The 17,813-nt window shown below is 40.3% G+C and overlaps 1 protein-coding gene across 12 annotated transcripts in view; it reads left to right on the forward strand.

The window, feature by feature from the left end:
• The window catches only part of BCAS3 (BCAS3 microtubule associated cell migration factor), a 300,833-nt gene that overhangs the window by 46,624 nt on the left and 236,396 nt on the right, over positions 1-17,813 (forward strand). For all 12 annotated transcript variants that reach the window (XR_005954169.1, XM_041425421.1, XM_041425419.1 and 9 more), the window contains 4 exons: positions 174-250; positions 1,980-2,063; positions 7,319-7,489; positions 16,193-16,286. Coding sequence is in view for 11 of the 12 variants with exons in the window: in XM_041425421.1 (XP_041281355.1) it covers positions 174-250; positions 1,980-2,063; positions 7,319-7,489; positions 16,193-16,286 (426 nt within the window). In the remaining variant the exon portion in view is untranslated. The remainder of the gene's footprint in view (positions 1-173; positions 251-1,979; positions 2,064-7,318; positions 7,490-16,192; positions 16,287-17,813) is intronic.

The following is a 17,813-nucleotide window of genomic DNA, read 5'->3' on the forward strand; positions in this document are numbered from 1 at the left end:
ATAGCTCATGTAACCACAGCCTTATCTCTAGAAACAAAAATGCAAGCATCCACTGAGTGATATTAGCAACTGAAAGGCTTTTGTTTAGACTTTTTGTTTTCTTGGCAATAAAGAAAATTCTTTGGAAGAAGTCATTAAGATATTTCTTAATGTTGCCTTTTCAAACTTTGCAGGCTGCTATCCTTGCCCAGGGCCAAACATGAATCCTATTGCTCTTGGAAGCCGTTGGCTTGCTTATGCAGAAAATAAGGTAAGGAGGGGTTTGATATCAAAAAATACTTCTAGATTCTGTGTATATAGGGGGAAAAAGAAAAGAAAAGGTCTCAGGAAAAAGCTATTTGCAAAAGAAAGTAAGCGGAGTTGCATTAAAATGACAGTCCTAAGTATTTTAAAATACGAGATCTTTACTCTGCACATTTGATTTAATCTCAGTTTAAGGGACTTGGAAGGCAGAGCAGACAGCCAGAAACATGTGTTTCCAGTGAGGTAACTCAATAATCAACCCATTTTGTGCTTTAAAAGTTTAAAACATTTAATTACAGACACTTCTGAAGGTAGGCAAAAAAACCCCACTTCTTAAATTCTCTTTGGGGAAACTGAGTCTGGAAAGAGCCTGTTGGCTCTCTGACACAGCAATGCACTCTGTAGCTTAGAAAATAACATTAAATTGGCCCCTTTTGAACACCTTTGAAAAAGTTAAGCTCCAAGAAAAAAGTGAAAAATTTTAGACTTTTTTCCTTCTTTCTAGAGACAAAGAAAATAGATTCCCAAGCAAAGAAATGATCATTGCTTTTACCCAGAGGAGCGGTTGTGTGTTTAAAGCTTGAAGTGAAGCCTAAATTCGGCTCCTAATGCTTTATTTTGATTTCAAAGCAGATGTTTTTTCTCCCTTCCACCTGTGACTGGAGAAGCTGTTTCTAGAGCTGAGCCAGAAATTATCAGAGGCAGATTTTAGAAATCTATTTGCTGTTACACCTCCTCCAGCACAGCTGATTTCTTCCCAAATTCAGGCCTGCCTTTCCTTGAGTGCCACACCTTGCTGATGCTGGAAAACTTAACCCTGCTCAGCACAGAATTTAAAAAGTATTGCTGCCAAAATATCAGTAAAAGAATTGTATCACAAAGGGAATTTAAATGGCTTGTGTGTTCCCAGCTAAATTCGCTGTGGGCTTTTCCTAGTTTAGGTATTTTTATTTAGATGTTTAAATATAAGCGTGTGTGTTCCCAGGTAAATTCCCTAGTTTAGGTATTTTTATTTAGATGTTTAAATATAAGCAGGACAGAAAAGTCTGTAGAAACAAATACATTTTACAGTAATTTTTAATTTTCTTTAGCTCAAATAGTTAAACAGCATGTTCTGTGTGCAAGCAACAAATATTTATATTTTTTTCTAATTTTGCATAGAAGCACAGATTCTATTGTTACTTATGGTTCAAAGGCAAAACCTACTTTTGTAGGGTGATGGCAGGTACAAGAGTCTTGTTTTGATTTATTGATTTTGAAGGAAAGCAATAAAAAGCAAACCCCATGTACATTCCTTTAATCTATTAAATGCAAAGTTTCAAACAACTCTTTTCCTTTGTCATTTCTTTGCTTGCTCGTCATAAAAAGGAGGGGAAAGCCACACTCAGATTCTTAGAATGGCTGATATTTAATGTTACATATACATGGCTAAAGCTTTTGATTATATTTATTTAAATTTATTTGTGGTATTGCTGCCAGACCAAAAATCCCACCATTTCAAAGTTTATGAATTCTTAGTGAGTACTCATCTGGTAATTGAAAACTGGAGCGGGGGACGCGACAGTCTGGGTGGCACCCAGAAGATTATAAAAAGGGGTTAAGTGTCTCAGCAGGGCTTTTTGCTGTTTGTAGGAAAAAACACACCACTGTACATGATAAATAAGAGCTCTGGTAATGGGTTATGGGTTTGTGTAGTTTAATAGTAGTGACTTGGTTGCTGTCTTTTCTTCTTGTAGCTGATCCGATGCCATCAGTCCCGTGGTGGAGCCTGTGGAGACAACATTCAGTCTTACACTGCCACAGTCATTAGTGCTGCCAAAGTGAGTCCATCATCTGCCCTGGGAGAGCTGCTCGTGGAACATAATTATGAGGTTTCCCTGCTGAATTGGGCTGTGTGTCATCACCCCCTCCCTTCCCAGAGAGGAGAGCACACTGAGAGCCCTGCAGCAGCAGCACCGTGCCTGCCCTCCCCGTCCTGCAAATCTCTGACTGACTGTAGCTTTCCACAAAGTATTTCTGTTTCTGAGCTGATTTTTTAAAATTTCATTTATTACAAACAGCTATTTACATTAGAGGGAAGTGACAGTGGGATGGATTTGTGTAATGGCTGTTCATAGTGGCACAAGTTTATATGATTAGAAATCAACATTGTGAATTATTACTCTTTTAGCATCATGAAAAGTGACTTTACAAGTGCCTGGTGCTTTTTGGACTCCATCACACCCCCATTATACGATTTGCTCTCTCTGAAGGGTGACAGCACAGTACTGGAGCTAATTAATTACCTTCTTTGAAGGTTAGAGCTTATTAATGACTGTTTACATATAGGTTCCATTGCCTCGTTTTCGTACTTCAGATGATGTTATAAAATCCCTCTGTTTTCAGAGAAATGTCTGGGGTTTTGTAGTATCAAAAGAAGCTCATGGCTTGGAAAAATCTTAAACAAGACAGAGCACAACTTTTGTTTCACTGTCTCCCTCCCAGCTCCTTTCCTTGCTGCAACAACAATTTCTTTTTCTCTCACACACACACAGAGTGAGTTTTGGCACCGTGGGGTGAGCTCGGTGCTGATTACAAGCTTCCCTTGTAACCACCAGCCTTTTCATTTCTGATATGTGCAACAAAACAAACCTAATAATAGGAATGAAATGACAGCGTGGGACAGAAGGCTCGGTGGCACCGAGGAAAACAACAGTTAGGAGAAGCCACAGAGAGAGACACAGGGCAGGCCAGCTCATGTGAAAACAAAACAGAAAAACAAACACAGTCCATCACAATCACAGTGTGGCCGGAGAAGGAGAAAAATCACAGCTTTTTACATTGTTGAGGGGAGCTGGAATTGCTCCTCTCCCGAGGTGATTTGCTGGATCTCTGTGTGCTTTCACCATCAGCACAGTTTAAAAAGAGATGTGTGGGGAAATCTCCCCAAATTCCTTCAATCCCAGCATTGTGAACATCTTTTTTATAACACAGATAAGTTTGAAAAACTGAGTGGCTTAGTGTGATCAGCCACAGTTTGGATCAGATGTGGCAAAATCCTGCAAACAGATCACTGTAGCTGATGGCCTTCCCTGCTGAGTAGTACTAGCCAGGGATCATAATCCAGAAATTCTGCTGTTAAGCTGAATTTATCACACTGAAGTAGTGCTATTGCATCATGTGAGTAGATACTGAAGATAAAATGTGTTTATAATCATAGGAAAGAAAAGATTGTTAGCCTCTGTACAGAGATAAACTCCCAGTGAGAGTTAGGAAAAGGGATAATCCCCAGGGCATGGGCTCTGTGCTGCTCTGTATTTGGACAGCACATTGCTCATGCTCCTGTCTGTTGGATGTTACTGTAATAGACAAGATTAATACTAATATAGTTTTAAATATTTGCATGATTTGGCTCTTGAGGAGTGTCTCAGCTTAGTGTATTAATTTGTTATCCATGAGCACGCCACAGTAAATCTGCAATGTTTAATTTATTAGTGATTTCATTGAGTCTTGGCTTGCTGTCTAGCAGGTTTTCATCTCTGATAACTGCAGGGCTGACTTTCTTGCTGGCAAATAGATGCTCCATATTTCCACTGCTCTTTGTCCATTTCATTGCCTCACCATCAACTTCACTCCTTCCTTATTTAATTCTTCATTTATGAACCTTCATTTGTGCTGTTGTGTCCTGTCAGCTGCAGGGGTTTGTAATTCCTTTGCTTTGATTAGTGAAGGAACAGCTTTTGGGAAGTGCATGTCCTTTCCTTTTCCCTGCACTGCTGCTTTTTGGTTCAGAAGTGGTTCCATTAAAGTTCTTATTTGCCAGGTTACCTTGGGTTACAGCCTTTTCTCTGGTTGGCTTCCAATTTTCTACTGAAGTGAAAGAACCTTCATATGAAAGAGAAGGACAGCTGAGAGCTTTCAGCAGGGTCACTTTGGAGAATTGCCTTTCAGATCCTCTCTAGAAGGTCTTGGTGGCAGCACAGAATATTTTCTGTAATGGTTTTCCCTTTGCTGACCCATGTCCTGGTGCTGTCAGGGGTTTGTTCTCAGTGGGAGCTGCTGCTCTTGGTGCAGCAAATAAATTTCCTCCTTAATCAAATAACTTGGGAGTTATTTGGGAAGGTCCCTGTTGACCAGAACCACCGAGGTCAAAGTCGTGATCGTGTTGGTGGCCTTCTGAGTGTTCATGTTCCAAAAGCTCTGGTAGTTTCTGTCATTTGACCAAGCAGAAAATTTCAGGAAGCAGAAAATGTGTCAAGATTCACATTTGGATTAATGATGAGTGCAGATAAAAATGGATGTGTTTGGAAAAATGGAAGTAACATTCCTTAGAGGTGTTGAAGAATGCACTCAGTGCGTGCAGACAGGAAAGTCCCTTCCAGGGGATAAAGATTCTTTTCAGTTGAACAAACAGTGGCATGGACACAGAATTTCTTTCAGAATAAACCCCATTATCCCTTTGTTCTAACTGAGTATGAGGCTCAACCTCACTGTGTTGACACCCAAGGCAGATTTTTTTGATGTCTCTTTCTGCTTGCTATAGATTTTTCATTTGCAATAAAATAGATCAAATAAAATGTATTTATTATGAGAAACAGGAACAATATATTGTGTTGTCACTAAAAGGATGCAAGGCCTTTGTTGGAACAAAGCATCCTAACAGGCACTGAATGGTGCATTTTAATTCTTTTCATCTAATTAAAGTTGTACTTGCTTTTCAATTAAATGAGGTATGAGGGTATACATCGATTTTAATTAAATATATGTATTTCTTTATATTCAAATAGATGTGAACAGTCATATTTTGAAGTAGATAGGGTACACATGAGCATATCAATAATGTGTGTTTCTGCACACTGTGGATCACTGGTTACAAAAGAAACTGGATCAAGTATTTTCATTTTATTTATCAGCAGACTTCACTGGCGGGTTCCCATCAGTGACAAAGGGACTGGGACAGTGCAAACTTGAACCCATTTCATTTAAAATGTATTTGCTCTGTCACACGTCTCGCATCAAATTATAAACCAAGTCCTTGTCACCTCATAACTCCCTTGCTTGATTCCTTCTCCATATCTTTTAATCCTGTACTGGTAAAGTGATTTAGCAAAGGCTGCATCTGTTTTCTCTTGTTACCTGATAACTTCTTAATGAGGACTAACAGCTTATGTGAGAGCAAGGTCATTAGCCCTAATGGATGGAAGGGACAGCTGATATGGCATGGGAAAGGTTAAAGATTACCCCAGAAGTTTTTGCAAATATACACAGCAGCAGTAAGTGCTGTAATGGTTCTGCACTGATATTTCTGAGCTAATGGCCTTGGCCACATCTCTGCACACCTCTCCCTGCTGCAGGCCCACACTGGTCATTTTCTTCTAGAGAGCTGTAAATTTACGGTTGGTACTTTGCCATCCCATTGCTCTCATTATAAATATTGAAGATATTTTCTACAACAGGTCAGTTACAGTTTTTGGCCTTTTCCCTTGCACAGGTATTTTGCCATGTAGCATTTTCTGCTTTCTCCTCCCTGCCTTATAAACTAAGAACAAATCATTTTCTAGGATTTTAGCTATTGGCCAAAAAACTGCCTTGTCAGTTTTTGCCAGGAGAGCTGGAATGCATCCCTGTGATGGCACTGGGGCTATTTTAGGTTTATTCCTCAGCTGTCAATATCTGCTTTATGTTACCTCTCCCAGCCTCCCGAGTCCGCCACTGTTAAAACCCGTTTTATTCTCCTCTGCCGTAGCCGGGTATAAAAAGAAATAACAAGAAACAAATGGCAGGATATTACTAAAGACTTTAAACCCCCAAAGCCATTGCTGTGCTAAAGGCCTGGCTCGATTTTAAGTGGAAGTATCTCCATTAGCATTAATGGGGTGAGTCCATCAGCAGAGGCATCTCAGAGGTTAATCAGCCTTCCTGGCTGGCCATGGCCATCGATACCGTGTGGCGCCTGCTGCTGTTGGCCCTTCAGAGGCTTTCCTGACAACACACTAACAGACTTTGTGTAAGTCATTTCCCATGAATTATTAAAACAAACGTTTGGCTGCTAATTGATGAACACTAATGTGTTTTCTAATCACTGCAGTTTGAGATTTTAGCACTAAACAAAGCAGTTGCAATTGATTTGTGGCTGCTTCTTGGTTTCAGCTTGGGATCTGGACATTTTTTTCCTTTTCAATTTAGCAGGCAGCTTAGCTTGTCTTTTTAGTTAAGAATTGGCTTGTTACAGTGTCATTCCATTCTGATCTCTTTTGCTATTTCTTATTTATATTGCATAATAAATCTGCTCAATTCTTTACAGGCAAATAAGGCACAGTCCTTGGTTCAAGGAGAAAATATTTAAAGTTGTAGTTGGGCTTGTTTTTCTTTCAGCCTGCATTTCTCCTACTGTGTCTACTCTGTCTCTTTCTCCAAATAAAATAAAGCAAAATAAAAATAATCTTCAGCATCTTTAGCTGCTAAAAGCTGGTGCAGTGAATGTGTTTTCAAGCCCATGTCTGGGAAACATGCAGAGCCTGGAAAGTCCCATTCCTTGTGCTGGGATGTGCCTGAGAGTTCCAGGACCTCGAGGGTGGCATTTTTAATTTTCCTGGATTTGAGTCTCATATTTAGTTTTAATGCTTAATTACTGAGTAAAAAAATGAGTGTGTCAGATGTAACAAAAGACAAATTCTTACTCTCTTGCACAGTGCAGAAGACAAAACTCTGTCAGCTTGAGGGACTGTTTGTGTTTAGTGTGAGCAGTACCCTCCTCACACCCATCGTGGCCTCGTCTTTGATCCTTCTGACCATGCATGCTATGGGAGTAACTAAAACCAAATTTAAAAAAAACCCCAGCACTGGAATACTTAAAATACAAACGCTTTAAATTATTTGAACATTAAAATACTTCTTTTTTCAATAGTGCTTTGGCATAATTGACTTCCAAAAGAAAGGTGAATTCTTCCGTTTGCTAGGACGCCAAATTTTTTCAAGCTGTTTTGTTGCAGCCTTTTGCAGCTGATACACCACTCCTAAAAAAAATCCACTTCCAGAAAGAACCTGAGCTGAACCCTGAACATCATTTGAAGGAGTTTTTTGCCCTTTTTTGCAGACAATAAAGACTGGGCTGACAATGGTGGGGAAGGTGGTGACCCAGCTGACGGGGACGCTGCCGTCGGGAGCCACCGAGGAGGAAATCCTGGCTCACAGCAACCTCCGCAGGAGTCCCCTGGTGCCTGGCATTGTCACCATCATCGACACCGAGACCGTGGCAGAGGGACAGGTAACAGTGTGCACGCAGCCAGGCCACCACAATCCCAGGGAAATCCTTTTTGTGCTGTTGGGAGTGAAAAAGAAACCGGAGTTTCGCCGGGGCGGGGAATTTTACAGACCCACAGAGCTGGGATAAAATCCTGTTTGGGACTGAAACGCAGCCAAAATATATATTGTCCTTGCAGCATATTTATGTGACACTTTGACAAGATCAAGTGTGAAGTGTCACATTTTGTCTCCCCGACACTTGTTCCTAATTGACATTGATTGATGCTGATCAGTGGAAGTGGAGATGGAGTCTGATGATCCTTATTAATACAGAACGGGGCTGGAATGTGGGGTTGTTTGGGAATGGGGGGAATGGTTGAATTCCAGGCTAAAATAAATGATGGGAGAAGTTGGGTGTGAAGGGTAAAAGTTATAATTTTATGTAGATCCCAAATGCAGTTGAGCACAATGCTGGTTTGTGAGGCATTTGCACTGTTTTATAATCTTAAATTTACTGTATATAATAATACAAAGTGCAGTGCATCAGGAAAAATCTTTTGTTACAAACTCCACACCATTATCAGACAATTTTTAAATTGCTGGATTTTCCTGTCTTTATGACAGAGAAGATATCCATGTCTTTTTTTGTTTGTTTCTGCCACTCATTTAATTTTAAAGTGGCTGGTCCTGGAATCAGTGTTTATGCAGAACTCCCACGCACTTCATTATTCTGTAACTAGTCTGTGAGATTTTTCTTTCTCATGGTCACATTTATTGAAGTTAAAACAAAAAAAACTTCAATTTTTTTCTTGTTTTTCCCTATCTTTATGATGCTCGTTGCAGGTAAGTTAGTGAGGTATTAAGGACACATCAGAAGTCCAATATTTAGCCAAGTTATTTTATTTTTTTTTTTCTTGACAGGAAAATAGAATCTTTTACTTGAAAAAATAACAAAACAAAGAAAAACTTTGTTATGGTTGTTCCCTGAGAATTAATTTTGGAACTATTTAGCCAAGCAATTTTCATTAAAAGGGAATTGTTCATAAAACAGTGCAGACATTTTCTTCCAAAATTGAAATAAAAGAAAGAAGATAATGGAAAAAAAAAATTAAGATCTTAGAATCAGGTCTTAAAATGATTCTGTTGGCTGTTCGGATTTGTTTTTGTTTCCAGGAAAAAAAATCTTTTGGCTCTTCATATACAACAAGGAAAGAAAAAAAGACAAATTTGACTTCATAAATTTCTGATGAAGCTGTTGAATGTGGTCATTATTTCTGCTGGTTGCTGTCTGTGCTTTGATTCTTCTGCATGGGCCTAGGGGGAAAAAAATGATAGATCTTAGGTTTTTAAGGCTGGTTATATATGATTTAGAGGTTTTATGAACTTGTCCTCTGACCCTGACAATAGTAGGGAGCTATCAAAGCCTAAAGGGCACTCCAGGAGAGGAGCTGTAAAATGATAACGTTTGTCTTGTCCAAACCCTGCTGCTCTTACATAAATAAGCCATCAGCTCTAGGAAAATAAGTTTTTTCTTGAACCTCTAGGAAGTTGGATATCCTAATTGTGTGTATTGCATTCATATTTTTGTGATCTGAAGATTTTAAATGCTGTTAAATGATATCATTTATTTCCAGTGCTGCAATTTGCTTTCAGAATTATATTTATTTCCAGGAAAACAAGAAAATAACCTTCCTTTTGCATTGTTAGAGTTTCATGGTGCAGGAGATTTTTTAAACAATTTTTTCTTACTGAAATGTCCCTCTGGCAAAAAGAAAGCTGATTTAAAATAAATAAATGCACTTTGTACGTGGTCATTCCACACTGCCAGTACAGAACCTTCTCCTGTCAGGGGTGTCCTGGGTGCCCCCAGTCCCTCTGAGTCTTTTCCTGTGCCTGCAGCTCTGTTTGCAGTGGAAATGTGAGTTTTTGTGAGTTTTTGTGCAGATGTGAGCTGGTAGATCCTGCTTGTGGCAGGGATCTTGGCGTGTCCCAGGAGCCTGGCAGGGATGCGATGCTGTGTGCTGGCAGGAGAATTCCTGCAAGGAATGCCAGTGTGGATGGCACTTTGTGCTGGCTGGGTGACCTGGCTGGGTTTGGGGCAGGATTCAGGGAAGTGTTTTAGCACCTCTGACCTCTGAAGGAGGTGAGAATCTCGCTGAGCTCACTGCCCTGGGCTGCAGCAGGCACTGCTCTGAGCTCCTTGTGCCCAGAATCTCTGACTTTGGTTTACTCTCCTGTGGAAAATCAGTTTGAGAGTAGTGGTGACCTGAGCTCCATCCTCACTTTGGCTGGTGGGACAGGCTGGTGATGCTAAATCCTCTCTGTTGTAGGGTCACTGTCTGTTTCAGAGGTTTTTCTGAAGTTACTGGTTTATAGAATCACAGATTCAGAGGATCATTACATTTGCAAAACACCTGCAGGATCATCAAGGCCAGACTTTGAATCCTGCCATTCCCATGGATCCAAATTGCCACACCTGCTCAGTTTTTGAATCCTCCCAGGGATGGGGACTCCACTTTCTTTGGGGGAACTCTTCTTCCAGTGCTGAAGCACTCTCAGTGAAAGGATTTTTCCTTGTTTTATACCCCCAGTTTTCAGATTCCTGAAAAGAAGAGTTCTGAGTGGAGTCAACAAACCCTTCCTGCTGGTTTGGGATGTTCATGGCTGTTCCCATCAGGCTCTTCCTCCTCTTACTGAGAAACCCTGAATTTAAAATTCCAGCCAAGTATTTTCTGGGCTAAATGAGCACTTGGGAAGCCCTGAATCCCATTCAGCAGGGGTTGGTGTGTGCTCACACGAGTTCCAGCCTTGTCACAGCTCAGGGCAATTTCAGAAGCAGGGAGGAATTATTTTCCTATCATCAGTGCCCTCTTAATATAAAATAAATACCTCACCTCCTTCAGGTCAATAAAGATTTCTATCACCTGCACAGCCTGACTAAGAATTTGGGTGTTGCAGTGATAGATACATTTTCCAAGTAATAAAATATGCCTGTAAGATAAGATACAGTTAAAAAAAAAATAATCTGTTTTAAAAAGAGAAAGAAAATGGAAGACAGCAATAAATCTAAGGCAGGCAAATAAATAATTTTAGAGGAGAAATAAGAACTTTTTTTTGAGTGGGGAAGCATTTTTTTTTTTTACATAAATGTGTCTAAAGTTTTGCAAATTAATGATCCAAGTACTTTTTCAGTTATTTCCAACACAGTGCACAGGTTCTGGAAATGGTCTGAGCTGCTCTGTGCATATGTACAAATATAACAATTTCTGTGCCAGGAGGGTGATGAAGGGACGTGTTGGACACAAACCAAGAGGACTAACTATAATTTTCACTAATTTTTAATAATTTCTCCTATTTCAAAGGCATTAAATATGAGGGATGTGAGAGGGAGCTCGATGTGTCTCGTTCACTGCCCTGTGCTGCCGTGGCAGAGGGTGAAATGCAAACTCACCACAGAAAAATCCACAATTTAAGACCAAATAACTCTCCAAATGTAATCTTGCAGGATTAAATCTGTAGGGAAAGCATTTTTAATAAACCTTATGAATGTAGATACTGTAGTAAACTCTCATCCCCAGCAGTTGTTTATGTGATAGCTCCTACTTTCAGAATTGGTGCTACTTTAAGAAAATTTGAATTATGAGGTAATTAAATAAATGCAGAGGAATGCAGAATTATTGACATTGGCTGTCAGGAGATATTTGTAAAAGGAATAAAAATAATTATCGAGATGCCCAAGTAACTTTGTGGTAAACCAAAATATGTTAACAAGGTTGTGTGCTTGTTTAAACTTCCTTCTAATGAAGTGTTAGCAAACTTTTCAGTTAGATGGAAGGACTATTTATTTGAATCCCTTAATTAGTTGAAATGGATAAACCTAAAGCTGTACAGATGTCCTCTTTTTCAGTAATTGGAATTAAACGTGTAAGACTTTATTGGCTTGGGTTTGAAAGAAAAATTATTTTCTTTCGACCTTTGTTTCTGTATTCTTAATTAATTCATCCACTGGGCCACCCACGTGCAGGCTGCAATAATGACCTTGCTCAAAAGTCACCAGTTTTGGGGCAGAATGTAAATCTGTTCAACATCTAGCAGTTGGCTGACAGAGAAAGATGTGGCCAGTTCAAAACCCAAAACTCAGTGCTGGGTGCCTTCGCCAGGGCTGTGGGTGATGAAATCTCACCGTGCAGCTCATCCACAGCTCTGCAGTATTGGAGGGAATGTTTTCAAAACAGCTCAGCAAAATAAGATAACATGTTGATCTATTTATGTTTTAAAATGTAATCAGGGCTTTTTTTTTCCTCCCTGTTCCCTATTAAGTTTTTATTGCATTAAAGAGGAATTTTTGGGAAAAAAGCAGCCGCAGTTTCCAAAGTTCATTTTCTTTTGGTGAGGAGTTGATAGCAATTGAACCAAATCAAGATGCTTATCGGGAGCAGGAATTGTGAAATTTTGGTCTGAAGCAAAAAGAAGCTCAAAGAGTGAAGCATATTCAATAATAAAACTTTAACTGCAGACATAATTCCACTGGTCATTAACACCAGGGCTTTTATTTTAGGAGCAGCTTTGGCAAAGGCTGATGTGATGTCCTGATGCACAGATATTTGGCCTCAATTTTCTTCACTTTTTATATCTCTGTGTATTACAGAAGAATTCTTTTTATATATAAATATAAAAAGAGCAACAGGATTCCCTCAGAGCATAATACTGTCTGCCTCACTTTTATTAAAGGAGATCTGGTTTTTGTCAAGAAGACATTTTTGTCTCAGATAAATGGTTCAGGCTGAGCGTGAGGCTGGTTTGAGTTTATGCTGGATTCTATTAAAAGGAGTGCAGTAGTTAATGCCACAGATCTATCACTTTTAGCCCCTTTCCACTGAAGTTTGACCTTGGCTGTAACTTGGGGGAGGCTCCTTGTGAATCAAACTCCAGCTCTTTAAAGCATTGGGGATCTCAAGTGTACAGCAAATATTTGTTATACAATATTCATATTTATAATTATTGCCAAACCTATTTGTTTTTATGATGATGGGATTAGTCTTTTCTTAATTGTATTAAGAGTAGGACCTGCTTGATTAGATTTGGGTCCATTTTTATTTGTGTTACTTTCATGTTTTATTTAAAAACATGTCTCCACTGGGATAAGTGGTGTAATTTGCCTTTAAAGATTAAAATAATTAAAGTCATAATTACAAGTGGCTTCTGCTCAGCAGTACTGAAAATACCACAGAGGAAGGAAAATATGGCATAGCAGAAAAAGCTCTGGCTGCAGTTCTCCCCTGCCCTGGCAGCAAACACTGCTGGCTGGTACTAAATGCAACCCTGCCCTCAGAGCTTTGTCTCCTCTTTTGGGGTGAGATAAAGATGATTTGGTGAATCTTTGACAAACTTCAGAGTTCTGCTGTAACAGAGCTGCTTTGGGAGTTGGTTTGGCTCAGCACATCCAGCCACGGGCTCTTTGGCTGGGCAGCTTTGGGGAAAATCCTGCTGCAGCTCTTGATAAAATATTTTTGGGCATCAGGAGCAGCTGAGGGCTCGTTCACGAGGAGCCTTGGTAGAAAAGTCTCAGTGTTGGTCTCTTGTTGGGAGATCTGCAAGGAGGATCCTGCTGGAGCTCAGTGGCTCTGGGACCACCAGAGCCATGCTGAGATTTCTGAACCTCTCTCAATGAGAGACTTTGGAAGGTTTTTTAGCAGAGTGGTTAGAGGCCACTACCTTGGAGAAGGAAGCCTGTTTGGGAGGGAAAAAACTGCAGCCTTGGGATTCCTGTGGGCTCTGCAGGCTCTGGGAGGCAGAATGAACTGCTTCCCTCGAGCTCTCCGACAGCCCCTGCGTGTGTTATTAGGGAAATTGTCCCTCTGGTTTGATTTCCAGGAAAAATTCCCAATTCTGTTTTCAGGGGCACGGAATCCTCAGCTGGCTGGAGAAGCTGGTGGTGCTGGTTTGATGTTCCTAAAGCACCGGGTGTTGGATCAGCATAGTTTTGATTTCCTGGAGTTGTGTAAAAAAGGGAAATCACTCTGGGGTTTAAAGCTGTGCAAGCTCTGAGCTGGGATGGGAACCAGGCTTTGGTTTGGTGCATCTTTGTGAGGGATATTTGGTTGATGATGGAGTTAAGTCAATTTTTTTCCTCCTTCCTTTGTAGTGTTGGAATTGTGAAAAGTGATATTTGTTATTCCCAAGTGCAGTGCAGAAGAGCAAAGGGAAGACCTGGCAAATCCTGACGATTTCAATGGACTGGTTATTTAAAAAAAGCACTTTTCTCTGTTCCTAAAGTATCTATTTTTTTATGCTGATTTTAAAAAGAGGAAGAACATTTTTTTCATCTTTCCACACAGAAGCAAGTGTTGCTTCCTTGTGTGTTCCCAAAGCCAGTTCTGTCCATTCTGTCAGAGGCAGTGACACCCACGGGTGCTGAGAAAGGAGCCCTGAGTGTCACATTCCCCACTGCCCAAGATTTCCAAATTTTTGAGTGATAAAGGTGCTTTTGTGGTTGGTTTTTTTGGCTTTTATTTTGCTTTACTTGGTTAGTACAGGAGATGAACATACTTGAATTTGAATCTGCAAAGGTTGGTTTGCTGTACCAGATAATCAGCTTTTATAGGGAAAGGGGAAATCTTTAAAAACTCTTTTTGGAGTATTTTTTTTCCAGGAATATATTTTTAAGTAGTAAATGACAAAATAATTGAAAGCATGGGATCAGTTAACATCACATACAAATAGAGATTTGGACTTTTTTGAGTTCTCAAGTTTTCTAAGTCTGTTCCTAAGTCTAAGGTGTTTTGCAGTTTTTGATATTGTGACTTTTTGCTTTGTATCATATTTCCAGAGGAAAAATACTTAAGGGTCAGGTTGCCATCCAGTGCTCCTGCCTGTTGGACAGGGGTTTATTCTGCAGGGGTGATAACAGCAGTGCATTTATCATTTTTATTTTTTTCCTCAAATAAAGCCATGTTGAATTACTCCTGTAGAAGAGGCTGCATATGAAATATCCTGTATACCTGTTTCTAGCAATGACTTAGCTCCTGTGATACCTACACATTTCTCATTGAATATTCTTATTTAACAGGCAAGACCTGCAAAAAAATTCTTTGTGAAGCTGGTTTATGGTATTCATTTGTCATTATCATTTCTCTTTAATTAGAGCAGAGTGCTGAGGCTGAGCCCAGCTCCCTGGGAGTGGGAGCTGATGATGATGGCTGGCAGTGCCCGAGGTTCCCTGGCTCAGGGAGAGCTGTGCTCCTCTGCAAAGCCCTCAGAAGATCTCCAGCCCCTCTGGCTTGGTGGTTCTGGAAGCTGCAGGAAATGCTGACGAGGAGAGCAAAGCCATAATTGAGCTGGGAGGTGCCAGAGCTCTGGGCTCTGCCAGCCCAGCCCAGCCCAGCCAGGCTCCTCCAGCCCTGCTCCAAACGCCTGGAGAGGATTCCTGGTCTTCTGAGTGGAAAAATAACTTCAAATGATTTTGATATCTGTTTGGGATAGGAAGTATTAAAAACCTTGCAGATTATTTTGGAAGAGGCAGACAAATTATTCAGGGTGGTTTTGCACTGTCTCAGTAAGAAGATGGTTTTTGCTCACCACAAAACCCTCTTTGTCAAGTCCTTTTCTGACTGATCTTTATTTTTGTTTTACTTAATTCAGCTTTTAGGATGATGTAATCAAAGAATAAAACACTCCTACAGCTCTTGCATGGTTTTGTCCACACAGATTCTGGTTCTGTTCTACAAATCTAGGAATATCTTTGCTTTTTCATGCAATTAAACTTAGCTATTTTGTCCCTTTGTATGTCCTCACACTCAGCTTTAGTTTGACCGGCCCTGGAGTTTTATCAGCTTCAAATTTGCTTTTGTTTAAAACACCAAAGCTTATCTTTTGTCCCCTGCCCCAGAAACTGCTGCACAACACAGATCTCAGTCCAGGTATTTCCTTTTCCACTGAATTTCCCTGTGCTGTGAAAACTCTCTGCTGTATTTTAATTCCTTTTTTGTTCACAAGAAGGTATTTTATGAGGGCCTGATTTTTTGGTAACAATTTTGTAATAGTGTTACCTCATACTGAGTGAGGCAGTTTCAAGTCAGAGAAAATTCATGTTAACTGTAAATTCCACAATGTATCCACACTCCCAGCCCTGGGCATTCCTTGCATCCTTTGGAAATCCAGATCTCTCCATTCCAGCACCACTGACAGCAGGATGGAAGCTGTGCTGTTCCCAGCTGGGGGACTCCTGGAAAGCAAACCCACTCTCTGGGGTTTGATCTGATCTTCCACTTATTTACCTTATGTACTTGGGATCAAAATACTGATTTATGTAAGGGTTAAATATTCTTTTTTTTTTCTAGGATGTAATTTTGTTATTGGAAACCTCAGATGGAGCTTCCTGCACAGCACGGTGTAGTGAGCCCTTTTGCAGTCAGCTATAATTCATGGAAAAAGACAGGACTATTTTTTCTATTTTTCCCTAATTTGAATAGGATAAATAAATAGGAAATAAATGAAATAGGAAATAAATAGGATAAATGACTAGGAATTCCAGGCATAGAGTGGATAATCCTTTCTGGTTGTTAGAGCAGCTCTCATGTCTGTATGTGAGGGAGTTCCAGGATTGTTGCTGTTGAGGCAGGTACACTGTGAATGTGACACCTTACCCAGCAATCCCTGGGTCAGGAAATGGGGATTTTCCCTCTGGAGTGTTTTTTCTCTGATCTGGGCTGTGTTGTGTCCCCAGGTGCTGGTGAGTGAGGACTCGGACAGCGATGGCATCGTGGCCCATTTCCCTGCTCATGAGAAGCCCATTTGCTGCATGGCCTTCAACCCCAGTGGTAAGAGATTCTTCTGCTTGTTGGGATGGGTGCAGACAAGGCAGGAAATCCCATGGGAATTTGTCCCCTGGCTTTGGAGGGATTGCTGGTCCCACTGGGACACTGCAGGTGACCTGCTCTGCAGAGTGTAGGATGGGTCATTTGTCTTTTCTGGAAATTTCAAACTGTAGCAACTCTTTCACTGTGGTAGGAGGAAGGAGATTCAGCCCCTCTTCCACTGCTGAGGAATTCCTGTCTGCTGGGATCTTCCTGCCACGTGGTTGTGATCCTCAGGTATCCAGAGGATCAGCACATTGATTAAATTGTAGTCCTCCCTGAATACAGAAATAAAATAGTTTAATTGGTTTTTAAAGTAACTTATTATTTCTTTGCTAATGAAGAGTTTGTGATCTTACCCTCTCTCCTGAGTGAAACCAACTAAAATCTGAAAATACTTGTAAGAAACTCCTCAAAAGTACCTGTTTCTCTCCTTTCTCTTTATAAATGAACAGTCACTGTGGGCAGCAGGGACAGCTACAAACCTTGTGTATTAATTGATCTTATTAATCTAACAATTAACATTTCATTATCTGCAGATAAATAATGTTCTGGCTGATGGCAGCAGCACTCAGGGAAATGGTCAGGAATCAACAGCTTCCAGTGCCTAAATTAACAATTTCTAAGATGTAGCAAATGCCAGGAAGATTAGGAGGGTCAAGTCACATTTCAGAGAATAAAACTAAATGTCTGTCATTTATGTTTTCACTTTTGCTGACCAGTTGGTGTCATTCTGACACCCCATCTGTTGTGTCAGAACTCCTTAACAGTGCAGAGCTGTTCACTGGGGTTTTGTGACAGAAAAGCTGTATTCTCATCTGCCTGGATTTTCTTGGAAGGGATTTTTTCATGGAGCTCTGTGCAGTGAACTGAGAATCCTCAGTTCCAGAGCAGTCATTTTGCTTTGTGCTCTGGAAGAAGGATGATACCTAAAATGGAGCAATGCTAATTAAATGAAATAAATAAGTGAAATAAATACAGTTGCTTAAATTAGAATGGTAACTAGATATTAATTAAATGCTTCCTTAAGAGAGTTTCCAGGATTGTGTAAATTTAAAAGGCAGCAGAATGTTTATGCAAAACCAAATTAACTTGTTATTTTTCAAAAGGAAGGATATTTTTGCCAATTGCTGGATACTTCTATTATGTTCAAATTCTTTGGTTTGCTCAGGTATTGGGATGACAATAACTTAGAGAGTGACACTTAGATCAAATGGTGTTTAATGGCAAAACACTTCTTTAAGTGGTGTTATTTTTGGCTGCTTGCAGATGCTGTGTGAGGTTTGCAGGAGGGATGGGGACAAACCAGCAGAGAACTCTTCTCCAGTGAGAGCAGCACTTAGCCCAGGATTGTGAGCTCTTTACTGAACATCAAGGCAGGATTTTGTTTGAAGCCAGGGCTGTAACATCATCCCAGCTCATTCTCCAGTGGTCATTGGCAGTCAGGCTGAGCTCATTACAGAGAACAAAACAAGAGGTGGCTTTTGATTC

The sequence above is a fragment of the Onychostruthus taczanowskii genome, unplaced genomic scaffold, assembly GCF_017590055.1.
Source record: "Onychostruthus taczanowskii isolate IOZ18803 unplaced genomic scaffold, ASM1759005v1 scaffold89, whole genome shotgun sequence".
Lineage (NCBI taxonomy): Eukaryota > Metazoa > Chordata > Aves > Passeriformes > Passeridae > Onychostruthus > Onychostruthus taczanowskii.